The 26,574-nt window shown below is 39.6% G+C and overlaps 1 protein-coding gene across 5 annotated transcripts in view; it reads left to right on the plus strand.

Annotated features, from left to right (window-relative positions):
- Positions 1–26,574, plus strand: part of HECW2 (HECT, C2 and WW domain containing E3 ubiquitin protein ligase 2) — a 420,397-nt gene that overhangs the window by 362,322 nt on the left and 31,501 nt on the right. For all 5 annotated transcript variants that reach the window (XM_043445118.1, XM_043445119.1, XM_043445120.1 and 2 more), the window contains 5 exons: positions 1,374–1,483; positions 11,807–11,927; positions 13,392–13,505; positions 23,533–23,685; positions 25,457–25,555. In XM_043445118.1, coding sequence (XP_043301053.1) covers positions 1,374–1,483; positions 11,807–11,927; positions 13,392–13,505; positions 23,533–23,685; positions 25,457–25,555 — 597 coding nt within the window. The remainder of the gene's footprint in view (positions 1–1,373; positions 1,484–11,806; positions 11,928–13,391; positions 13,506–23,532; positions 23,686–25,456; positions 25,556–26,574) is intronic.

Here is a 26,574-nt window from a genome sequence, read left to right on the forward strand (position 1 = left end):
ATTGAGAAAGAGAATTGATTGTTTTGGGGCCTAATTTGGTATTACAAATACAGTTACTTATTGCTTCTGTTTCTAAATCTTTTGACTTTTATAGTTTAAAAGTGGATAGATGGCTTAACAATATGGTATCTAAAAATGCTTTCATTCTAGTGGTTTATAGTGGTTTAGCAGACGTGTGCAGATGAATGAAGACCAGAAAAGCGCTATCAAGTTGTTATTGTATTGCTATTAATATAGCCCAGAGTTTCAGCCTTGAAAGTACTGACACTTCGGGCTGGATATGTCTTTGTTGCAGGGCACTCTTCTGTGCATTGTAAGATGTTTATCAGCATTCTGACCCCACTCATTAGATGCCAAGAGCACTGCCTTCTCAGTTACCACAACCAAAAATGTCCTCAGACATCGTGCAGTGTTCTCAGAGAGTGCACGGAAGGGCAGAATCGCCTCAGTTGAAAGCCATTTCTATAATCCTTAGGAGTTCTTTCCTTAAATCTCTGAAGACTAAACTGCTGCCGCCTTTTCCCAGTGTTTTCTGAAAACAAATTTAACAGATTTCTAGATTTGACTAACTTTAAAGAAAAGCCACTTCTCTTAGTTAAAAAGCACAAGTACTCTTACTTAGGTTGTTGATTCTATTTTGTCAAGTGTTTGTATATTTGACAATCAACAGTACATTTCTTTATTATAGCAATTAATTAAAAGTCAGGATTTTAAGATCTCAGATCCCTGATTACTATCTTTTAGGAGAGTATTAGAAATAAAAGCTGCACTATGGAGCAGAAAGAAGACACTAGATTGAATAAGATCAAAATCCTCACATTTGAAAAATATTATAAAGTCAGAGTAAATAAGAAAGCTAATTATTTAGCAGTTGTAATTATTTACAAGGTGTTTTGTTATATTTTGCTTTTAATTCTCCTATGAAATCCTGAGTTCTTTGAAGGCCAAGATCCTGTTCTATTTGCTTGGAATGAAGATATAGAACACACTGTGCATTTATTATGGGTCCTCAATAAACATCATCTCTTGTGTTTGAATCTTATTCTCAAATGTAAAAATCAAAAATCCAGTCTATTTTCAAATGAACACGCAAACTCAAACTCACTTATTTAAGTGACACAGTAGAAATTATGTTGTCCAAAGTTGGTGGCAAAACGGGTAAATAACGGCAGGTTTCACAAAAGCTGCAAACAGCCAGCATTTTGTCCCAAGGATTACCCACAGGAGAAAGGGGACAGATGCTTTCTTTGGGATGTGAACTGGACCTCAGATGGAGTGAGCCAAAGGGAAAGATCAACTTACTCATTGTGGAAACAAAGCATTTACCCATATCTTTGGCTAACGTGTGCATCTTGCTTCTCTTCTTTCCCCAGTTTATTTGAAGAAGAGATAATGTCATATGTGCCTCCACATGCCTTACTCCACCCCAGCTACTGTCAGTCCCCACGTGGCTCCCCTGTGTCCTCGCCCCAGAACTCTCCAGGTGAGTCCCCCTGCTGCATGCAGGGGATGTTCTGTCCTCATAAAGGACAGTAAGGGAACACTTTGGCTACATCTGTAGTGTTAGCACAGGTTTCTGTGGCACTTCCTGTCTCTTAAAATGGTTTGTTTCCATGGGGATTCATTTTGACAGGAAGATAATGACATTCCAAAATAGGAGGATGAATATTAACAGTATGAAACACACTGATAGAGAATTTATTTTCATGATGTCATGTGGTGTCTGCTAATTCTTAGAAAGTATTGGAGCACAAAATGCTATGTTAGCTTTTTGGATTTAAAAAATTCGAGTTAGGAGATTGATTCAGTGAATAATGAAAAGAAATCTCCAGTTTCAAGAAATAATACAGAATTCAAATTAGCCAGTTTAATGGTCTTAGATAATTTTTTCCCTTCAGTAGGCACTAATTGCATTAGATAAGAAGACCAGAGATTCATGGACAGGTAAAACATGTTGATAAATGAAATAAACTAAAAATTTTAAGTTCTTTTTGAAAGAGGTATGATGTGAACAGAAGAATGAATGAATGAACAAATAAAAAGTAGATAATGCAGCTTAGTAAATGAGTATTTTTTTAAGGAAAGTAGTCATGATGTTGACAAAACATCAGCTATATTTATCCTTATTATAAGCTATATGTTGTTCACACCAATAGCATCTATCAGAATTTAAAACTATTTTAAATTTATTTAAAAATTATTTATTTTAAAATAAATAATAAATAATATTTGTTAAATAATTAAATGTTAAATAATATTTATTTAAAATAAGTAATAAAAAGGCTATTTATTTAGAAATCCAAACTCTTTATGTGTCACTAAAAGTTGCTTTGTGTTCTCTGACATATAACTTTTGTTTTTATATGTTGGTATCATAATGAAGCTACAGACTTACTGAATACTGCAAACAGGAAAAGGTCTATTAATTTGTTCATTTAACAGAGATTTATTGAGCTATGATCCAAGCACTGAAATAGACCCTGGTACTACAAAGATGAATAGTACAGTCTCTGCCTTTGAAAATTCATGGTGGGCCAGTGAGTCAGCAAGTGCCTGAAAGCTCTGTGGTTAGTCCTGTAATGAGATGTATTGGGAACACAGTTGTGGGAATGATTCTTCCTTCAAGGTGTGGGGGTGGGGAGTTTAGGGAAAGGTGAATACAACAGGTGTGAAGGGAAGCCTTGAAGAATGATGACTAGGATTTTACCAGATGGTCCAAAGGAACGAGGACATTGTAGGTAAAGAAGTAGCATGAGCTAAACCTCAGAAGCATAAAGCAGTTTAGGACAAGCTAATACATACTAGTGAAGGCAAGTTCTCAGGTTGGAAAAATAGGCCAGAGTTGGTTGGTTACTGAAGCCTCACTGTGTACTCCATGTGGAACCACTGAAAATTTACAAACAGAAGCGTAGAACTTGCTTTACAAAGTTCGGTTTGGTGGCCAGGTGCAGACTGTGTTGGAATATGAGGGACTAGTTAGAGAAACCGTCTGGGAGGCTGCTGCATTAACTCAGGTGACATGATAAAGGGGTGGACTGTAGGGCTTCCCAGGTGGCGCTAGGTTCTTTACCAGAACCTGCCCGTGAATGCAGATGTAAGAGAAGTGGGCTTGATGCCTAGGTCAGGAAGACCCCCTGGAGGAGGGCATGGCAACCCACTCCAGTATTCTTTCCTGGAGAATCCCATGGACGGAGGAGCCTGGTGGACTACAGTCCATAGGATCGCAAAGAGTTGGACACAACTGAAGCGACTTAGCATGCAATGGTGATGGAGAAAGGGAAGTTAATTCAAAGACTGTTTATCATAGCCAGGACATGGAAGCAACCTAGTTGCCCATCAGCAGACGAATGGATAAGGAAGCTGTGGTACATATACACAATGGAATATTACTCAGCCATTAAAAAGAATTCATTTGAATCAGTTCCAATGAGATGGATGAAACTGGAGCCCATTATACAGAGTGAAGTAAGCCAGAAAGATAAAGACCAATACAGTATACTAACACATATATATGGAATTTAGAAAGATGGTAACGATAACCCTATATGCAAAACAGAAAAAGAGACACAGATGTATAGAACAGACTTTTGGACTCTGTGGGAGAAGGTGAGGGTGGGATGCTCAGAGAGAACAGCACTGAAACATGTATATTATCTAGGGTGAAACAGATCACCAGGTTGGATGCATGAGACAAGTGCTCGGGGCTGGTGCACTGGGAAGACCCAGAGGGATCGGGTAGAGAGGGAGGTGGGAGGGGGGTTCAGGATGGGGAACACATGTAAATCCATGGCTGATTCATGTCAATGTACGGCAAAAACCACTACAATATTGTAAAGTAATTAGCCTCCAACTAATAAAAATAAATGGGAAAAAAAAAGACAAAGACTATGTTGGATCTACGTAGATTTTAGAACTTTGAGTCTAGACGGGGATGAGTGAAGGCAGATTCTGAGGTCCTCACCACATGGACTGCCTGGCAGATGGTAATGCCATTTACCAAGAAAGGGAAAACGTTAGACCGAAGGGGGAAGGGGGTTAAAGGAGACTGATTTGGGACATGTTTTATTGAAGAATCTTTGGACCATCCAACTGGAGATACCCAAAGACAGCTGGAAAAACAGTCTTGGCACTCAGGAGAGGTTAGCAGTTAGGAACACAGGTTTGCTGGTGGCAGCTGAAGCCCACAGCGTAGATTAGAGGAGCTCGGGAGGACAGGTCAGTGGAAAACAGGAGAAAATAAAGGATGGTGACCTAAGCAGCTCCAACATTCACTAAGGGGTTGGGGATGCAAGTGAGTCAGTGGATTTCGGAAGAGAATTGAGAATGTCTTTTCGGAAAAGCCAGGTTTCAAGGAGGAAGGACTGGCTCACAGGGCCAGGTGCCCGAAGGAGTCAAGAAGGATGAGGCCTGAGAAGTGTCTATTAGATTTGAAGACCATGAAGTTTTATATGACATTTCCCAGAGCAGTTTCCATGAATTAATAGGTCATAAACTGGAATGTTACCAGTTACATGATGATAGGAGATGTAAAGTAGAAAAAGGGTGTAAAAAATACTCTTTTCATGAAACATGGAAGTGAAAATAAGCCAAAATAAGGCAATACTTAGAAGGAGAAGAATTAAGGAAGGATTTTAGGATGTGGAAGTGGAGTGTTTATGTATGTGTTAAGGTCAGATAGTGTGGGTGGGAGGAAAGTGGTTTGTTGAATGGGGTGAAGAAGCAGCATTCAGCAAGCACAGGCCTGCGGGAGACAAAAGCACAGGCCAACTTTCGAACAAAGTAGGGACCCTGTTTTGATGATACAGGATGGAAAAACAAGTATATGACTCTAGGGGAAAGTTAAAGGAATAGGAGAAAGATTAATGGAATTTGCTACCGGCCTTGGTCATTTACCAACTGTGTGTAACTTTGGGCAATTTACTGTCTTTCCTGAATTTGAATTTTTTTCTTTAATATGGAAATAATAACAATCACCTCCCATAGTTATCTGGAGAAGAACACCTTGCCTGGTACCTAGAACATGACAAGCATCCAATAAATGTTAGTTTATCCCTTTTTCTTTCTTTCTGGAAATTGAGAAGTATAATTTGTCAATATTTGAACCACTAATAACTGGTCTGTATGAATCTACTTATTCCTGATTTACTGAACTAGCTGCCTGGAGTTGTAATCATTCTGACTGGCCTTAATCTTAGCTAGAACCTGTGGGGGTGTTTAAATGGGTTGTCCCTTCACTTCATGCTTTATGGTTAAATAAATGAAGCTCTTTGGAGTATTGCTCATTCCAGTCAAAGCTCTCCTTTCCAGACCTTTACTGTGGCCCCATCCTCCCAGAGAAAAAGGTAGATCCCTAGATTCTATCCCTTCTGGGCCCTACAAAGGCATATTCTCTCAATGACGAGTTTGACACTCTTGAGACTCTATGAACATTCTAAATGGTGACTGAGTTTCTGTTTTCATGAGGCATCACAAATGTACATGAGTAATTCTTGGTGGCAATAAATGCATTCTGGAAACAGATTGAAAGTTCTACGATTTCCAAAGATATCTAAATTGTGTGCAGTGTTTGTGGTGGTTTTAATTTTCAGGAAGGATCATCTCCGTATTTTTGGCCTACTGTCTTTCAGTGGGCTTTATTTGATCTTGAAATTGGGATGTACTGCCTGATATCAATGGAAGTAACTATAACTAATTCCACATGATACAAAGGCAGGACTAGCCTCATTTATCCTGTGGAAGAATCTGTTTCTTTGAGTAAAATAGCCTCTTCTTCTACCAATACTCCTGAAGTTCTTATGAAAACATTTCAAATGGATTTTTGAAAGTTGTCTTATACTCTTTCTTATGACTAGAATTTCATCCCTTTTAGTGGTGTGAGAAATAATATTGTGAAAATTATGACAGTCGTAAATTTTAATGATCTTCTTTCAGAACGCCTAGGAACCTGCTAAACTTTCCACTCTTTTCCTCATTCCAAGCACATTTACATGTCTTTTCAAGTGCAGGAGAGAGAAGGGCTTTGGAAACTTTGACTCACTGCTTTTTGCAGCTGCTATAGTGCTCACCTAAAGTTGTCAAAATCTTGGAATGTGAAGGTTTGTTTTTCTAGGTCCATTATAGTGCCAGTCCTGACCTTAGTTATGCCAGAAGGAAAAGACCTTTCCAATTACCATATGGTTTATTATGCCAAATATAGGACCCAGAAGTTTATTTCAGGACTTTTTGTAGCTGCACATTTCTAGGAATTTAAATGCAAGAACACCTAATTTATCTGATATTGTTGGAGATGAGCTCACTTATGTGAATTTTCCACGTGACCAAAGCTATACTGTTGAACATCAGAGAATTTCTTTAACCTACCGTTTGCTGAGACTTTTATCAGTACATTATATCTCTCCCTGCTTCCCTGTCTTCAGTGCCTTGAGGATATTTCATATTTGAGGGTATCTTCAGACAGAGCTGTTATTGCTTGACTAGAACTGGAGCCTCTGGAAGCCAGTAGAGCGCCAGGTCATACTCAAGGGAAGTAACCAGACCAGAGAGCCCTGAAGAGCCGTGTGGGTCTTCACTGAAGGCTGTCTCGTGGGCAGTTATTTCTCCCAACACACAGTGCAACTCCTTAAGGCCCCCCTTTCCCCCTTTCCCCCTTTCCCTCCAAAGTCATCATCCCATCTTTTGCTTGTCTTGTCAGCTCTTGTCAGGAATGTTCATCCTTCTCTTCCCGTCTGCCCCCCTGCTCCCTCCCTTTCTGCGACTCTCTCCCCCTTCTCCCTCCTTCCCGCTTGTCTCCCTCCCACCTCCCCTCCTCTCCCTTACAGTCTCTGAAGTAGCTTTATACTTGTTTTTAGGATGGTAGTTTCATCCTTGCTTTTGTTTCAGTATCCTAGCTTGCCACTTGTTTTAGCTGTGTATCTGTGGGGCTCTTTGCTCAGCCCCACAGAGGTGATCTAGGAACCAAACAATACAAATGAAGGAAGCTCTTCATTCGTGGGTGGGGATGGGGGTATGATTCCAAAGACTGAAGGAGAACCACAGACTACTGTCTCTATTACAATATGCAGGTGTTTTTATTTCTGTGTTTCTGTTACTCTTCCTTGTTCCCCGCTCTTGGTGTTCTCAGAGGATGCCAGTCCGTGGCATGCCCTCCAGCCTTCCTCTTTTAATAAACTGCTTTTAATTTGCCAACATTTGAAAAATCAGATATCAGATTGTTTTTTTTTTTTAAACAAATGGTATGTAAGTAGAATCATCAACAAGGTCACAATAGTGACGTGAGGGCCTTTCATTACTCTTAGAGAATAAAGCAAAATTTGCTGGGACTTCCTTGCTTGTGCTCTGTACCAGCTACTTTTATGAGTTTTTTCTTAATTCCATTGTTGATCTATGTTCCAGAAGATAGAGTTTTCCAGAAATTATTTTAGTGCTTGATACTTTATTCTCATTCACTAACAGGGAATTATAAAAAAGAAAGGCATAGCATTTATTGTCTTTAGGAAGTGAACAGAAAAGAAATGCTCTTCTCAGGCATCCCAGTTCAGAGGGCTGGAACCATGCTGAACTGGGCTGAGCTTCACCCTTCCACCACAGACCAAGAGCCAGTCATCAGAGCATTTTGGGTTCTGGGTGTCACACCCAGCATCAAAGAAGACGCAGACTTCTTAGCAGTTTGATGCCAAGGTTTTTCTTAGTATCACCTAGAAAAGAAATCCTCTGTCTGGTAGAATTCTTTAAGTTTGGATAGGACTGTGCAGTTTTGTAAGAGTCTATGGAACTAATGTTAACAGCATTATATGGGAGTGCTTTAGAACTGCTTAGCAATGTTTTTTTTTTTAAAGTCTTATATCTGTTACCGAAATTTTTCCTGCAAATAATTAACATAATACTGACTCTTCATAAAATCAGCCTTTTATTTGATCACTTCTTGTATGCAGTGTTGACCTTTTGTATCTGACTTCCTTTTTTAAGACCATGAAGACTATGACATGACTCTCTCTCTAAGTGAATCATATCCTAGAACTTCACTTGCAGTTATGATTCTTATTCAGTACTGTGAGCTCACTCTCCAAGATACTTTTTTTAAAATTTCCAAAGTGGAAGTAATATTGTTTCTGCCCTGGATTTTCTTGGCAGTTGCACCTGACTTGCATTAAGACTTTGACAAGGGCCAGCAGCGTAATTTACTGTAATTTTTAAACCATGATGTAATGTGTAAATGATTTTTTCATAATAGAACTATTAGCAAAAGAATGTTTGCGTTTAACAGTTTCTGTCTCCAGAGTCTCCGTAATTGAATTCCTTTACCTAGAGCTGAAATGGAGTTAGAGCTAATTTTTATTAAGTGTCTGTGTTGATATTGATGGAATGCATTATGGCATTTCTCATGTCCTCTTAAGCATCTCAAATTATATGGCAGTGGAATATGTGCTATTTTTAAAAAGTAATCAGCTCTTAAAGAATTGTGTTTCTTTTGTGTCTGGAAAGATTTTCAGTCTTTTGTTCCTCTTCCTCCTCTTCCCTATCAATGTCCGTGCTCTTGAGAGCTGATTCATTACGGCTGCTTTCTGAGCTGTCTGGGCTTACTTGTCTGCAGTTGCTCAGACTGCAGCCTCACAGCTTTATTCTGCCACTCTGACTGCCCTTGTGCTTCGGGCCTCTGCCTTGAGCCGTCCAAGAGAGGAGCCTAGAGTTCATGCAGACCGTATTCCTTCATGTTGCAGAGGATGTCTTACGAATACACGGGAAGTACCCCCACTTTGTCCCTGGATGGTGCCCAGGGGGTTCATTGGTTAGTTTGGACCTTCTTGTGGGAGATAATGGTTCTCAGCCTTGGCTGCATGTTGGAATCATCTGGAGACCTGCATGACACACGTATGTCTATGTCTCATCCCCACCGACTCTCACGTAGTATGTCCTGGCTGTGGCCTGAACATTGGGTTTTTTAAAAGCATCCTCAGTGATTCTGATATACGTTCAAGATTGAGAACTACTGCCTAGGAGGAGCCTTCTGTATCCCAGACCTTTAAGGTCAAGTTTATTTGTTTCCTTTATGGCATAGCTTTTTGGGTAAGATTCATAATTATGCCAATAGAACTCTGCACATATTACTAACCAATAGATGATTTCATTAAATTCCATTCCCCAAATCCCACTGCATTTCCCGATGTGTTTAGTATTCACCGCTATGCAGATAATCGCAATAACAACATTTACACGGGGCTGCTGGTGCAGGAGGCACTGCATGAAGTGTTATCCACACATACACTGACTTATTTAATCCCCAAGTGTGGCCTGGATCTCACACTGAAACTCCAGTACCATATTTTCAAGCGCTGATAGGGTATATCCACCTGAACAGTGGTCGTCTCCAGCTTAGTATGGATAAAGCCTCACATGTCCCCCGTCCTCCCGCGTCAGTCAGAACTGGCTCAGATCCTAAATCTACCATTCACTGGCATATGCCTTCAGCTTCCTTAGTTACAAAGTGTTGGTGACGGTAGTAATAACAACGCCTGCTTCTTAGACTTGTGAGGATTTCCCAAGATCCGCTTTGTGAAGTGAATGGTCTCTATTGAAGAGCAGACACAACAAATGACAACTCTTGTTACTGTTTGAAAGGTTTTATATTACCATGTGAGCTTCTTTTTTTTTTTTTTTCAATTATTTTTATTAGTTGGAGGCTAATTACTTCGCAACATTGCAGTGGGTTTTGTCATACATTGACATGAATCAGCCATGGAGTTACATGTATTCCCCATCCCGATCCCCCCTCCCACCTCCTCCCCCCACCCATGTGAGCTTCTTATTTCTCTTCCTCACTTACCTATGGTTACCAGTTCTTATTTCACATTGTGAAAGCCCCTCTGAGTCACCAGTCCAGGCTGGTTCTCATCCCCTCAGGCCTGTTTCCGCAGCTACTCCTGAGTCTTTCCGCCTTCCTGTCCTCAATCCACTCAGCACACTTTGAAAATCATTTCTGAAGGAAATGATTCTGAAGGAATGATTTCCTTCATTTCTGAAGGAAAGCATCACTTGTTTGTTATTTCCTTGCTATAAAGGGTTCCCCCTGCTTGCTGCATCATGCTCACACTTCTGGGCTAGGTTTTTAGAAAGTCTTCTCATAATTTGCTATCAGACTTCTGACCTATTTAATATTCTACTTTCCAGCATTCCCCATCTGCTCTAGGTTAGTGGGGTCTCCACAGTGTCTTCTGAACCTGCAGGCAATGCTTATTCCAGCTCCTGCTACCCTGCCTCAGTATAGACTATGGGTTCTCCCATGTTTATAAAGCCTGCTTCCAATAGCATTTTGATCTCTGCTTATCCTCATTTACTATTACTTTTCTGTAACACTGGTCTCAAATGCATTGTCATTGAGAGGCTGTGGCACAGTGGGGAGCACAGACTTCCCCTGAAGGGGAAACTGTCCTCCTAGGGAAATGCAAGCCAGTTGTTACAAAAGTCCCTAGATAATTTTCAGGACAAATCAGATTTTTTTTTTTTTACTTGAAATCTCCTAAATTTTAAATGTTGACAGTTAATTTAAAAACATCACATGGCAAACAAAATAGATCGATAGGGCCAAGTACAGCTCGGCCATGCCCGAACTATAGTTTTATTTTTTATTTTTATTTATTAATATTTTAAAAAATAAATAGTTTTATTTTTTATTTTTAGTTTTATGGGGCCAGGCTATAGTTTTATTCCTTCTGCTTTATAGGAGTTTTGTATACCGTCTAGTTTAGGACTTAGCCATTCTCTAGTTGTTTGATGCATACTATTTCTGTCTTCCCAACCAAGACACCCACTCCAGCAAGCTGACCTTTTTCATTCTGAGGATCTGGTGCTGAACAGTCTTAGGAAAAAATAATCATCACTTAGTTGGTTCATGCCTGAGGGTACCTGGAAGGAGCTTGCATGGTGTGTGATGTAAGGAACATCACCGGTTGTGTTTCCCTGTGTCTCCTATTGTGTTGTGAAGTTTAGTGGAAGCCTCCCATGTTTTTGTCATGGTGGCTGATTCCCACGTCCATCATCAGTTTTGTATCCCAGCTTGTCAGTTAGTCAGTGTGACACAGAACCAGATTTTTCTATGGAAAGGGGGAACAAACTATGTTGCTTTTATATGTTATTAATTATGCTCGCTGTGGAAGGACATGTAAAACATCTTTATAGATAATCTGTAGGTCATCACAGTACTTGGCACATATTAAGAACACAACAAATCGTGGTATTATTTACACAACCAGGAGACGTGGGCTTTCTGCAGTTATGGCTGAATTTTGTTTCAGATCAGTATCTTTCCACCCTGTAGTATGAAATGTATGAAATTATGTGTCTACAGTATTTCTTAGTTGCATTACAGTACATATCAAAAATACGTTTTTGAAGGTTTTTCGTCAAGTATGGGAACTCACTGCCCTGGCTTTCTGTACCACGTACTTTCACACTGTGACTTCCTGTCTAACTGCCGTGATACCATCTCACCATCAGACATCAGTAACTCTGCTTGACTCATATTAGTTTGGGCTGAAAAGAGGAACATACTGACTAACACATAGGCACCATTAACTCTTCAAACAGAATTGCTATTCTCAACCAAAAGGCCACAGGGAAGACATCTAAGACATCTTAAGATCCTGGTTAAGCCCTGTGATGTCCTTTGACTTGGAGAGGTGAAAGTCAAGGACTCGAAAGTGTAGCCTCCTTTTACTTGTTAACTGTGGTCTCAGCCCCATGGTGGTATTTTTTTCATGGTGATGTGATGAACATCAAATCCACACCCTTGTCTCTTTGTGGTTTGCTGTAGGTACTCAGCGTGCCAATGCCCGCGCTCCAGCCCCTTACAAGCGAGACTTTGAAGCCAAACTAAGGAACTTTTACAGGAAGTTAGAGACTAAAGGATATGGACAAGGCCCAGGGAAATTAAAGTAAGTCAAAATGATACAAACCCCAGGATTGGTAGATGGTAATAGGATGCGATGCTTTGGGAATTGTAGGAAATAGATTGTGGTTTGGGATGACCAGAATTTGTTTAGTTGACATAATTATTTTGGTGTGTGTAAATCAACAGTATCACCTAAAACATAGTTGCTGAACTAAGCACAATTAAGGTTTTAAAGCAGACAGGAAAGTGACAATCATGTTTCATGTGAAAATATAAGCAAAATGAAAAGCTGATTTATTTTGTTCTCTTGAAAAGTACCTCTTTGTTGACTGCTCACATATTCACTGGATATAAGGCTGTCACGGAGTCCGGTGCTGCCTGGCTGATTGGAGTATAGGACCACCACTGCGTAGCTCTGTTTCCTTCCGTGAAATAAGCTTCACTTGTCCAACAGAATATGGCATGAAAGTTGTTTCTGCCTGTCTTTATCTACCTCCCTTTAAATGGGGAAATTGAAAGATCATCAGGTTGTTTGGCCCAGAATTACGTGAATTTCCCACTTACCCATACTCCCTTCAGCCCCACCCCACCCCATCTCATGTCTCCACTAAAGATCACTATGCCACTTGAGAGGACAGAGGAGGGCGTCTGACTGCAGCCCCACCATGACCTGGGTGTGCCAGGAAAAATGCCCAGCCCAGCAGCTGCACAGCTCACCGCCCCCGTGCAGGGCTTGTTCCCCTGAACTTGCCGGTTCCCCTTTTATCACCTTCAAAAACATCAACCTGCTCCAAACACTGCACATCTCTAGCTTCACTTATGAAAATCTTGCTGATCAAACTTTCATGCCTTTGGCTTCCCTGTCATCTCCCTTTCCGTTACTATTTGCATTAAGGGCAAATTGACACCTGTTTAAAGATGCCTTAAATTGCCATTGTCATAAGTGGATTAATCAACTGCAAGTATCATTCATTTTTATCTGTCACCTAGAGAGTTTCAAGGTTCACCTAATTTTAAAGTTAGAGAAATTTATGTAAACTCCTCTTCTTTAAAGGACACTAAGAATTCATCTTTCTTGTTCTCACTGTCATCTTTCTAGCTACTTAAGAATTGAATTCCTGGTCTAGGTGCATTCATTACATAGAATGCTTAAAACATTACCTCCTAGGTTTAATCTTCCTTTTATAAACAAAAGTTTTATGAGTGTGTGTCTTGTTTCTAATGATTTTCCTCCCGGGATAAATGAATTTGACCATCAGAAAGAACTTTTGCATTGTTTTTACAGGTCTTAGGTGGGGTGCTCTATTTACCAATGATTCTCTGATGTAACTTTTGTTCATGCTATTAAGAGTTACAGACAGACGTGTGCTTTATTGCAGACAGCGATGATAATAAGTCATGCTACTTTTCACCTAGCTGTGGTAAATGGAAATTAAATGGCAAGTGCTCGGAAAGGTAAGGATTAGGAAATCATCTGTGTTTTTTCAAATTGTCTCTTTACGGACAGGTTAATTATCAGAAGAGATCACTTGCTCGAAGATGCTTTTAATCAAATTATGGGGTACTCCAGAAAAGACCTCCAGAGAAATAAGCTGTACGTCACATTCGTCGGGGAGGAAGGGTGAGTAGCAGAGAGAAGTGGCCTTTGAAGCACGGCTGCGGCTGCCGGCGGATGTTTCCCCACCACGTCCCCTGTGGTTGCCTAAAACAGGAAATCCTTCTGGCAGGAAATGCTGTTCTCATACACTTAAACCGTTCAGCTATTTTTTTTTTAAAGCTTCCCCTGGTTTTTAAATCATTTGACATAAAGATTCTTTGGTAAAAGCTCATAACTATAGATCATTTTTGAGAGCAGACTCTTAGTTTCATTTCTTCCCTCTTTAACTCTTTCTCTGAAAAGGAAAATGTGTTTTTTTTTTTTTTTTTTTGAGGTCACCCCAGAGTTTTAATTATCTCAACCTCTTTTTTTTTTTTTTTTTTTTGAGGAAAATGTGTTTTTTAAAAAATTGAAGTATAGTTGATTTGTAGTGTTGTATTAGTCTCTGCTGTAGAGCAGAGTGATTCAGTTTTATGTATGTACATTCTTTTTAAAATTGTTTTCCATTATGGTTTATCCCAGGATATTGAATATAGTGCCCTGTGCCACACAGTAGGAGCTTGTTGTTTATCTGTATATAATGGTTTGCATCTGTTAATCCCAAAGTCCCCGCTCCATCCCTCCCCCAGCCCCTCCCCTTTGGAAACCACAAGTGTGTTTTCTATGTCTGTGAGTCTGTTTCTGTTTTGTAGATAAGTTCACTTGTGTCATCTTTTAGATTCCGCATATAAGTGATATCGTATGGTATTTGTTTTTCTCTTTCTGACTTACTTCACTTAGTATGATAATCTCTAGGTCTGTCCATGTTGCTGCAAATGGCATAATTTCTTTTTATGGCTAAGTATTATTCCATTGTATATATGTACCACGTCTTCTTATCCATTCATCTGTTGATGGACGTTTGTTGTCTTGGCTATTGTGAATAGCGCTGCTGTGAACACAGGGAGCGTGTATCTTTTCAAATTAGAGTTCTGTCTGATTATATGCCCAGAAGTGGGATTGCTGGATCATATGGCAACTCTATTTTTGCTTCTTTTGAGGAACCCTCATATTATTTTCCATGGTGGCTTCACCATTTTACATTCCCAACAACAGTATAAGAAGGTTCAAGACATGGACTTTGAGAGAAAAAAACAAGGAATTGCATTTTAACATCTATGATCTTGTTATGTGCACAGGGATGTGAAGTAAATCATACTTCACCTGTCAAAAAAGTTCTGTTTTAGAATCACGAGTTAGAAACCAGTGTTTGCTAGAGGGGAGGGGATGTGAGCAAGGGGCAATGGGTGAAATGGACAAAAGGTTTTAAGAAGTGCAGACTTCCAGTTGTAAAATAAATAAGTCACAGGATGTAATGTATAGCAAAGAATATTGTCAGTAACAATGTAATAGTTTTCCATGCTGATGGTAACTAGACCCACAGTGGTTTGGTGGTTATCATACAGTGTATAAAAATATGGAATCACCATGTTGTATATCTGACAGTGATATTGTATGTCAACTATACTTCGATTAAAAAGAGAGAGAGACAAAAAGAGGGGGAAAAATCCTCCTATTCTACCTGGACACTTCCCCAGCAGTAACTTCTAGGCCTTAGTTCTTATTTCTCTGTCCCCACTTTTTCTCTTTCTTTGGCACACCTACCATAAAGAGAGTCCAGCCTTCTGTGACTCTTCCATGAGTGTGCTTGTGGAGATGAAGTTAGGAAATGAATGCATGAAGACTCCTACATGGTGTTTATTCCATTCAAATAGGCATACCAGTGGTTTTATGACTCTTCAGAAGATGGCAGCTCTCATCTCTGCTAGAGTCATTCCTCTTTCTTCATTTCAGGTTTAGGTTTGGAGTCTTAGCACCTTCTTTATAGACATCACTAGAGTGAATTTAAAAAATATCACATGATTGCTAGAACTCCAGTTGTCTTCTCTTTAACTGCTCAACTCCTATTGATTTGGCTCATTCTAAGGCTACACGCTACTCTTGCCCAGGAATAAAGTAGATTATGGAATCTTAATAATATTCAACAAATTCAGCCATGTGGTATTTGGTTGATGAAATGGAGCTGTTAAAGTGTAACATAATTTTCATGTGCTAGTCAAACTAGATAATAGAAAAATTAAAATTCAAAATTAGGCATCTTGTCTTCCATAAAGGATTCTTAGACCAATATTGGGATTTAGGCAAAAATGCTGAACTCTGGGCTTCCATGGTGGCTCAGATGGTAAAGAATCTGCCTGCAAGGTGGGAGACCCCGATTCAATCCCTGGATTGGGAAGATCCCCTGGAGAAGGGAATGGCAAGCCACTCCAGTATTCATGCCTGGAGAATTCCATGGACAGAGGAGCCTGACATGCTACCATCCATGGGATTACAGAGCAGGACACGACTAAGCTACTAACATTTTCACTTCACTTCTTGAACTCTAATCTACCTGAATTTTTCCTACCCATGGGTCTTTTCACTACTTCAGCTAGTGACTGATAATTTATCTTGCTCAATGTAGAGTCTCCCAGCTGTGCCTGGATTAAAATAAAGTATTAGATGGGAGAACAATATAATGTGAGAAAGTCTGAGAAGCTTGCCTGAGCCTTGAGCCTTTTGTTGCTAATGAGCCTTAATGGACTTCTAGCTTTTGTTAGTTGCCCTAAAGATGCAGGTGCACAGTTGAAAATGAAGGCAAATGTTTTTAGCCTAATCACAGGTATGCTTGGGATTCCAAGTATTTCCTTACATAACAAGCCTAGTTTGGATGAGAATACTTTTCCTCCCTCAGAGCTCCAGCTGTCTTCCATAATTGTTAGACCACAGTTTGTTGAGATCTCAGAGATGTAGTCAAGAGTCTTTGGAAGTGCTGTTACTTAGGTTTGAATAGAACAGATGTTTATCATGCTTTATCATCTTAAAGCTGTCTCCCCATGATCTGGACTGACATCCATTCCTAGGAGGAGGCCCAGACAGAGTGGGGATTGAAACCTCTTTGTTTAATTGCTACTAATGTCCAGATACTTCCTGCCTCCATTACCTATTTTCTTCTTGTAACCCCAGAAGGAAAGTAAGACAGAAGATATTTTGAGGTGTGACCTCAGCCCTCAGGGACAATCTCAGCATAAGGCTTGTTGAGGCTGGAATGGGTCCAGATAATTTCTCATCTCATGCCATATCATGTCAGTATCATACATATGTATTATTAGATATCAGATTTATTTTGCTATTAAATCATTAGGAATACATCATATGTTTTGCAAGATTAACCTGAAAACAACATAAAATTAAGTAGTTATTTTAGCCTTTGCCATCTTATTACATTAAAATTAAAGATCATGACATTTCTTTCTGATTTCTAATAAATACCCAAAGAGAAAAGCTACCTAGGTTTTTCTGTGAATTTCTAGAATGGAGCTGAAAATTTTCTGTCGCTTTTCCTTCATTAATTTTAATGTCCTCAAAATGTGTTATTTTGGAAGTTTTTCATGTTTAGCTCTAGTAATAGGTATTAAAATATATATATACAACTAGTGCGTAGATGTTGGCTTTTAATATTGTTCTTCAGTAAAGGGTACTAGGGCTCCTTGTAGATATGGATGATTCTTGGACTGGGGCAGGAAATGTACAAGACAGTGTCTGAAGCATCTTGTGCCAGATAGTATAGGGAAACTCAAAACAATTCACAGGATGTCAAAGGGACACAAGAACCATCTGAAAGAACTCCCAGTGGTCAAAGCTGGAATACTTTGAGCGACAAAATCAAGTAGTATTGGATTAGAACCCTGAAGTATAAGATAAATCTATACTGATATAAATATACAATTGAATAACTAAATGAAGGAAAATAGACAAATCTCCTCTGCAGAAGATTTCCAAGTAATTCTGCATAATTCAGTGCTCCTTATGAGTTGCACATAGTGACTTCCTTCCAAACAGTACCCTATGGAAAGGGGTGGGAAAGAAGTAAGCCTACCGTGGAGGAGCCTTTCAGACACACAGGCAGGCGATTGAGGCTAAAATCAAACGATGACAGTGGTATGTCCTATTAATAGTATATAGCCTTGATATGATGTGATGAGAATGACACTACCTTTATTGTCTTCCTTCCAAAAACATGTAACACCAGTCTAATCAGGAGAAAAATATCAGATAAATCCAAACTGAGGGACATTCTACCAGATTACCTTACTAGTGCCCCTTAAAGCTGTCGAGGTCATCAAAAACCAGAAGTGCCTAAGAAGCGCTTAAGATGAGGTCAAGATGAACCTAAGGAAACAGCAATTAAATGTAATATGGTACCCTGAATGGGATCCTGGAACAGAAAAGGGATATTAGGCAAAAATGAAAAAAGTCTGGATAACGTGTGAGTTTTAGTTAATAATCTATCAATATCAGTTCATTAATTGTAACAAATATAGTATGCTTGTGTAAAATGTTGTTAAGAGGGAAACTAGGTGTGAGGTGTATGAGAATTCTCCCTGCTGCCTTTGTAACCTTTCCATAAATGAAAAGCTATTCTAAAAAGATCACATATTAAAAGAAAGCATAGAGACAGGAGTTAGGGAGAGTCAGAAACTGTCTCCCTGAACAACTTTTCTTATTCTGGTGTTGCTGATGGGGCCCACCGGGGTAGCTTTGGAATGTGTATGCTTCCTTCTGCACTTGAGGTCGGTAGAGTAGTAAGTCTTTCGAGAGAGTTAATTCTGTGGAAAGTCCAAATTAGTAGAGGTATTGGTATGTATAGAGTATTATTTTGTGTTGTTAAGGTCAACTTTGTTATCTATGAGGGAATAATATGTTGCAATTTCTATTGATACCATCTCACTGATAGTATTTTCTACCTGTCATGATCAGGGTCTTTATTTACAATAGATTAGTGAGGGCTTAAAGAGAAAGGATTTTTCTTTTCAGAATAATGTGTCTGCCTAATCTCCAAAAAAGTGTGAATTAGCAGATTCACTCAGAGACTTCTTGTTCTGCTCTAAGATGTTTCTTTGTGTAGGTCTTGACACATGATATATAGATTTTTCCTGAACTGGAAGAGCTGAGTCAAGAGAAATTGATGGGAGATGTCATAGTTGTAAATTCATAGGACAGTTACAAATACCATGTGAGGTAGAATTAACCCCAGAATATTAGAGATACCTGTATTCAATTAAAAATGCAAAAATAATTCTAGAGCCTTTTAATGTAAATATGCTAGTTGACAAGTGATTAGTGTATCTCACTAAATTAATGTCATGTTATGCTTGGCTTTTTATGAAATACAGAAAATTTCTAAGCAAACACTGATTTAATTTGGTCAGAGCTGGAGATTTTGTTCTAGTCATTTAAATTTCCACTCAGTTTAATTTGGTTATCTGCTCGTGCAAAGTGGGGAGTAGGAGAAAATAGCAGTGCAGAATGACTTGGAAACTGAGTCATCTGGACTGAGTGTGGCAGGAAATGGCATGGTCTGCTTGCCTCTTGGGCTTCTGTCTGCCTAGACATTACTTCTTTAAGAGGGGAGCCACAAGGACTGCATATTCTTCAGTGTATTATTTTCTTCTGAATTAAAAGTTTTAGCAACTAAAGCTTGTTGGTGTCAGAAGTTAGCTACGTAGACTATTGTGTTCAGATAGGACATCCTGGGCCATTCACTTGTTTTTCTTTTTATTAAAGTAGAGTTGATTTATAATAGTGTGTTAGTTTCAGGTTTATATTCAGTTCTTAGTACCCAAAACAAGTAAGGAAATAATGGCCTGGATCAAGAGAGGATGTTTACACTGTGATTGCCTCTTTTTCCTTTCCTCCATGGCCAACTCTATAAAAGGTACCTTTCTTTAAGAAAGAATGAGTTCATTATATGTAAGGTGCCTTCTATATGACATTAGTCATCCGTCTTGCAAAGCTATACTTGGACTCGGGAGGGGATGCGTGCAAACAGTTTTAGTTTGGGGATTTAAGTACAGGAGAGCTCTTCCTATGATATTTCTACTTAGACACATGCAAGAAACTAGGGGGGATGAGATCTGAAAGGTTTTCTTGAGTCCCTGCTTATAAAATAACCAGCAGCTCTTACACCTGACTGGTCTAGAAGTTGTTTTGGGTCCTGGCCTTGACCAGTGTTTCCTCAGATATTTGTAAAGCTTCAAATGAAACTAAGGTGTTGCTTGTTTTCTTCTAAAGAGAGACATTTGCAGGATAACCTAACTGACCCAAACCATGTTGAGAAAGGTGCTTCTAATTTCTAGGCTTTGGCTTGGTATCTCCGGGTAAAACTTTGTCATGTTAATTGCTCACAAAATTCCCTACTCCCCTATCACTTCTTTAGTGGCTCAAGAACTAATGCCTTGCTGCTACAAGTGTAAGAGTGAATCAGAGGGTGTGTAGACCACGTGTGCCTGAACCAGCTTGTAAGAAAGAAAACCTGTCTTCCAGAAAACGTGTAGGAAATGACCGTCAGACTTCCCAATGCCACTATCCTCTTTCATTTTATAGTCTGCTTCCTTTGGGATACTTTGTTTTTGATAATTTTTAGTTGAACATAAAGAACCAGAGAATAAAATTATTTAACAAATACTGGATGCCTCTAACAACTTGGGTGGTGTCAGCCCAGCAACATGATAGTGTTTAAAATGCCTTATCAGCACTTCATGGGGCTCAAAAAGACATTACCACCCTAAAGACATCTGTGCTTATTCCAAAATGCCCTCAGATGCAGCTGTTGTGTGGCTACACACCCGTTGTCCGGAGTTTCTGTATTTCCGTGCCAAGTCTTTAGCCGTGGAACCAACCTAACTGGCAAAACAGGAATGTAACAAATGATCCCTGTGATATGAGTCATATTAACTATTTATGTGGAAGAGGTTGCTAAGACATTACAGGAAGTGCATGCATAAGGTATCCTGCTGGGACACGTCTTATTGAATTAGGTAGACATATGTAATTTGTAATCAACAACCTGCTCTCAGATATGTGGTTCTGAATTTCAGATTATAATCAAATCAAACTTTAAAAATGTCTTCACATTAGAGTAACTCTATCAATGCTGCTGGAGTTTAAAAAAGAAAAGAAAAAGAGCAGATAAAAGCCTGACCAGTTGAGGAAGATACATTTTCCTCCTAGACCTGGATACCTCCAGGCCAGGGCTCATGGCTTCCTGCTTAGCAGTTGTGACCACTCCTGAAGATTTCATACACCCTAGGATATTGTTGTGATTTTACCTTTTCTTGAACTGATCTTCACTAAAGAGGATTTAGAGTAAGCTAGGTTTTTTAATAAAGTAACATTTTCTTCCTACTTTCTTCGGTAACAGAGGTTGGCAAACTTTTTCTGTAAAGAGCCACATGGTAAGTATTTTCAGCTTTTCAGGCCATTCCCTGTTGTACCTACTCACTTTGCCATCATAACAGCCCCAGACAACACATAAACAAACGAGCATGGCTGTGTTCCAGTAAAACTTTTTCACAAAGGGCGAGGGCCTGGACCAGATTTGGCCTGCAGGTCCCAGTTTTCTGACCTCTCCTCTATAAGCAATGTTGTGTTTCATCCTGATGGACGTTTTAAATATATCGAAGAGTAATGAACATCACACATGGGGTCAGGAAACCTGTGTCAAGGCCTGGATCCTCCACTGCAGCTTTCATTTGATACAAGTCAGTGATTTCCTTCGGCCCCAGTCATCTTCTCAGCAAGGTGAGGGGATGGACAAAAGGACTGCTAAGATACTTTTGATTGGCATTCTCTGTTTCTGCAAAGACATAGGGGTCTGCTGATGTAATTCATCACCAGCGGGAATTTAGAGAGATGTTTTGCGTCCACAGGGATCCAGGTAGACTGGAACCATGGACTCAGTCTCACGTGAAATTTAGTATGGCAAGTATTAATATTAGCGTCTAGTGCTTAGGTTTTAAAAAGATAGGCGACGTGCAGACGGGGTGGGAGAGTCCTAGTTTAAAGCAACACAGGTGAAAGGTTTGAGCTGATGACTGGCTTGTGATGCGTCAACAAAGTAAAGTGACTGCCCACAAGGCGGGGTGGCATTAAGCTACAGCAGTGGAGAGAAGTGTCCACTAAGAGAGGCCAGGAGCCCGAGGCTTTGCCGGCAAGACCGCACCTGGAGTGTTGTGATCAGTAGAGACACGCCCTCAGGTCAGACTTTGACCCTGGAGAGTATCCAGAGCAGAGGCCCCGCGTGACAAGGGAACTCCCTGCCAGGCCTTGAGAGGAGGTTGTTCATGAGTGAGGAGGCGGCCGGGACCAGGAGTAGGCACTGCTCAACTTAGAATCTTGTGGAAAATGACGTAAAAAAAACTTTAAACCTTTAGCATCTAGATCAATACCCAAAACCTAACAGGCACTCACATATTTGTTGAAGGGAAGCCCCTAAGTGTGTGAAGAGTGTGCAAGTGGAAGAAGTATTCTACTTGGTGGTGTCAGAGACCAGAACTAGGACAGTGGAAGGAAACCACCAGAAGCCGCCTTGGCCTATTACATAGACTGATACTTTTTTATTTTAACATTTGTGTTTATTTTCATGTGTATTAGAAAAGAAAGAAAGCTAACACATCACAATTCCAAAATATTGTGTAAGACAAGGCTACATTGGAAAAGCAAGTAAAGCTGGAAATATTAAGTAAATGGTAGTGCATATATATTCAGATATGGCAAAAATTAAGAACTTAGTCTGTGGGTAGCTGATGTCTGTTTTAAGAAAATTCTGTTAAACTTTCAACTAAGATATATTTTAATTTTAATTTTCCTTACTATTTTAATTTTGCTTACTATTATTCTAGCCCCTCTTCTACCTATAATAAGATCCTTTTCTCTATCACACAATTCCATACCACACATATGGAATTTTTCCTTTGTCATAAAAAAATACAGAAGTGGCCATTGAAGGAAATTCCATAGAGGGAAAAAAATAGAGTGAACAAAGGAAGTCTCATTAAATCCCATCACCAACTTATCCATAGCTTTCATTCTCCCTTCAGAATTTCTTCCTGTCTTTGAACCCTTATGTCAACTTTTTACCATGGGGTAGATAGATGTACTTGACATTTTTCGTTTTGAATTGAGTGTATCAAATTGCTGTATTACATACTCCTCTTTGGTGCGCTTTTTGTTCTCAGCATTGTTTGCCGCTTGTCAGTCCTCAAACCTCACATAATCATTTCTCAGATTTTACTTTGACCCTGATGTCTTTGTAAGTAAAATGGAATTTACACTGTTGTTCAGGTGCTAGAATTTCAGCCTCTTCTCAACTACCTTCCCGAGGAAGCTTTAGACACCCTCACTTTTCTTGTCTATAATTTTCCTTGGTGTTTTATAATTTAAAGTTTTCATCTGAACCCTATCATTCCATCTTTTGCCTCTGATCTCCCTAGGAGGCCTTGTATCTGTAATATCCTCTCACCAATTCACTAAAGTCTTTTTTGCCCCCATTTAAAACTGTTTTGGAAAAACAGAGAACTCCATGTTCCCATGGATGTATGTAACTGATGCCCTTGGGTTTAACCTGCTTAAATAAGGCATTCCCACTGCAATCTCTCTCCCCAGTGCCTGGCTCTGGGCACCTAAGTTATTTACCTTTGGATGCGTATTTATGCAATCAAAGTATTAGCATATTGCCTATCTCATCCATTATCTGATAATTAGCTTTTGGATATGTTCCATGTAAATGTTCATTATGCTGTTTTGGGTCACAACATGTCTCCAATCAGGAGTCATGATCATTTAATGTGTAGTATTTTGGACGATCCTGGTATGTCCCTGGTGGCTCAGTGGTAAAGAATCTGCCTGCTAATGCAGGAGACATGGGTTTGATCCCTGGGCTGGGAAGATCCCCTGGAGAAGGAAATGGCAACCCACTCTGGTATTCTGGCCTGGGAAATTCCATGGACAAAGGAGCCTTGCAGGCTACAGTTCATGGGGTTGAAACAGCTGGACATGACTTAGTGACTAAACCACCACCACCAAACTTGATAATTAGACTTCCTGTTTTACCGAAAGTTGAGCACTGCGTAAAATGTGCCTAATACATAGAAAAAAAATAATGACTACTCTTTTTGTGAATTTTTTAAAGGCTGGATTACAGTGGACCTTCCAGAGAGTTTTTCTTCCTGGTATCCAGAGAACTCTTTAACCCATATTATGGCTTATTTGAATATTCAGCCAATGACACATACACAGTACAAATAAGTCCCATGTCTGCCTTTGTAGACAATCACCATGAATGGTAAGTATTTTTCTCCACAAATTTTTCTTTAGCTGATTTTCTGTGATATTAGATTTTATAAGCATCTAAACTTTAAAAAAAGAAAAAAGGTTTTTTTTTTTTTTTGAGAAAATCATATTTTCAGTTAAATATCTCATTTGATTCTTGTTTGTGTTATCAAATTTAACATACAGGCACTCTCCAATCTAGGAATAGATTATGTTCTGTAAGACCAATTTTAAGTGAGTTGGGTAGAATCCAAAAGGTTTTCCTGAGAGAAAGTTGCAGATAATGCTAGGTTCTTAGCAAGACCCTAAATCCTTGTCTGAAGCTTTGGGCGACTCTGAGCTATAACAGGGGACTGGTGGGGGTGAGTAGGGCAAAATCCTGACCCAAAGGTCAGGCAGCTTCTAGAACAGTCCTTGGGGAAGTGGCTCACATGTAGGGAGGGGCAGAGCAGCTGGGCCTGTTGGTTTTCTAACGGGAGGGAGGACAGGAAGGCAGAGTGGCCTAGAGGAACCGATGGTGGAAGAGAACCCCGGCAGGCAGGCAGGGGTGTAGGGTCACAGCAGAGGCCCCTTACCCGTCACTATTTCAAGTTTGTAGCCAGGAATTGCCCCACTCCTATTTTTTAACACAAAGTCAAGTAAAGCTGGTATAGGATTCCCATCTGGGAATTATTTATTCTTAAAACCTCAAATTGCACTCTGTGACATTTTTTACATCCCTGCATTTATAGACTTGAAGTATCTGTATGATCCGTTTGCTTGCTTCTGTTCATTTTCACTATTGTAACAAAAAAAAAAAGAATGTGAATAGGAATCATGGAAAAAATTTCTTTGAGTCATGAGGTTAATGCTGGTGGGTGGAGGGCATTAAGGTTTAGGACTTATTCTTCAAATTAACTTCCGTTTAACTACAATTAGAGGTCCTCCTAAGAGTAGCTATTGCAGTTATGCTTACCTAAGTGGAAATAAAGAAAAACAAAGCTGCTGGGCATTCATCTTAAGATGGTTGCCTAACAGTGAAATTACAGTTGGACACTACGAACCTCAGTGTGGATTTACACTTTCAGAGGGCATCAGGCTTTCAAAAGGCTAGAAACTTGGATATTTTTGAAAAAGAAAATATATGTACATCTCAGCAAATCCAGCCATGACAGATATATTTAATAAAGTTTCCGAAGTGATTCAGAATAGAATTGAGCACTGAAATTTTAGAGAACAGAATGTCCCATGAGGAAACTCCCTCAAATGTACACATGCATAATTCTTGGATGGTGACAGTTTCTGTTAAGAGAGGGGTTTGAGAGAGAATAGGACTAGAAACTTTCTCACTCTGAGCCTGGGCTTTTCCTCAAAAGGGAATTGCTACTAGGTTTGCATTAGAGAAATCCTGCTAATATTCATGCACGCAAACTACATTTTCCCCACCATTACTGGTCTCATTGTGTCAACATTTCTTACAAGTGATTTAAGGACATTTCACTGTCATGCTAACAGGGATTTCACGCTGGCCATGTAGAGTGCTACATGCTGGACCTCACTGACATGGGGGGAGGTGCAGCAGTATCTCTCTGAATATCAGATTGACACAGATTTTTTCTGCAAGTAGATGTGAAAATCAACTAATGAAGACAGCCTGCCGTGCATACAGATTCTCATGAACCTGGAAGGCAGTTCATCTTAGAAAAACTTAGGTGGTTAGAACTGGAAGGCATTCTTGAGAGGAAACAGAACCATTTAGAAACTGCTCCAAGATATGTAAACCATCTCCTGCTTTTCCTTCACAGGTTCCGGTTCAGTGGTAGGATCCTTGGTCTTGCACTAATTCACCAGTATTTGTTGGATGCCTTCTTCACACGGCCCTTTTACAAGGCTCTTCTCAGAATGTAAGAGTATTTTTATTGCTTGTGTAATTTGCATGTAAAGAATGAAGTATTTCCTTTATCCAAAAGAATCTTTTGTCAAGGTCATTTTTTAACTCACTATCTCAAATCTATTATTATTTACTTAATAGTGGTTTAGATTTCTGAAACTAATCAACTAATCTAATTTCAAAAATGGTTACTGGATTTTTCCAGCTTCTGATCCTTTATTCCCGTCTTGTTCCCAAAGGCTTAGTTTTGCTCTGCTCTGAGTAATTCATTCTCATTTGTTGCTACACATGTTTCTTCAAAACAATTGTACTTCAAATACAGTGCTGAAATTCCTGTGGTATTAATGTCAATTATTAATAGAATAGTTGTGGATTAGTCTTGGTGACTCATAGCCCCCCATCTTTCACAAGATGCATTTTACATTTTGCCTTAAGCAAACATTGAACTGCTTATTCTTGATTCACATGTTCCCTCTCCTTTTTTAACATTTGTTTGTTAGAGGTGGGCCGTATTTTTCAAGTCCCATATTTTTCTTGAAATCTCTCCATATGCAAGGCAGTAATTTATGATGGCAGATGAAAATTTAGCATTCACAGAACTTTTTCTTCATTGTTACCACAGTGAAAGATTGCAATTATTGTAAAATGTAGAGCAAACAGTTTCTGTCCTGTAATCAGTAGTCATTTACAAGGCTGAACAGAAGGCAACTGTCTGTGAGAGTAGCCGCTCAAACTTGCAACGAGAAAGTGCAGCCTGATTGCATGGTTCTGACCAGCTCATCCCCTCACCAAGGCCATGTGTCCATGGATCTGCTTTCTGTGAGCCTAGACCTCAACGGAAAGGATTTCTAATGGCTTCTTAAAGAGGGCCAGTAGGAAGACTTCTGCCATCGTCTCTTTTGATGTCTGGGCCAGTGAAGCCCTGAGCACCTAGACTCTGGCCTTCTGCCTCTCTGGTTCTTCTGGCCTATTTGCCTCTTTCTGTTTCATTGCCTTATCGTTCATCTTCCCATTTAAACTTCCTGCAGGAGT

Source organism: Cervus canadensis, chromosome 24 (genome assembly GCF_019320065.1).
Source record: "Cervus canadensis isolate Bull #8, Minnesota chromosome 24, ASM1932006v1, whole genome shotgun sequence".
NCBI lineage: Eukaryota > Metazoa > Chordata > Mammalia > Artiodactyla > Cervidae > Cervus > Cervus canadensis.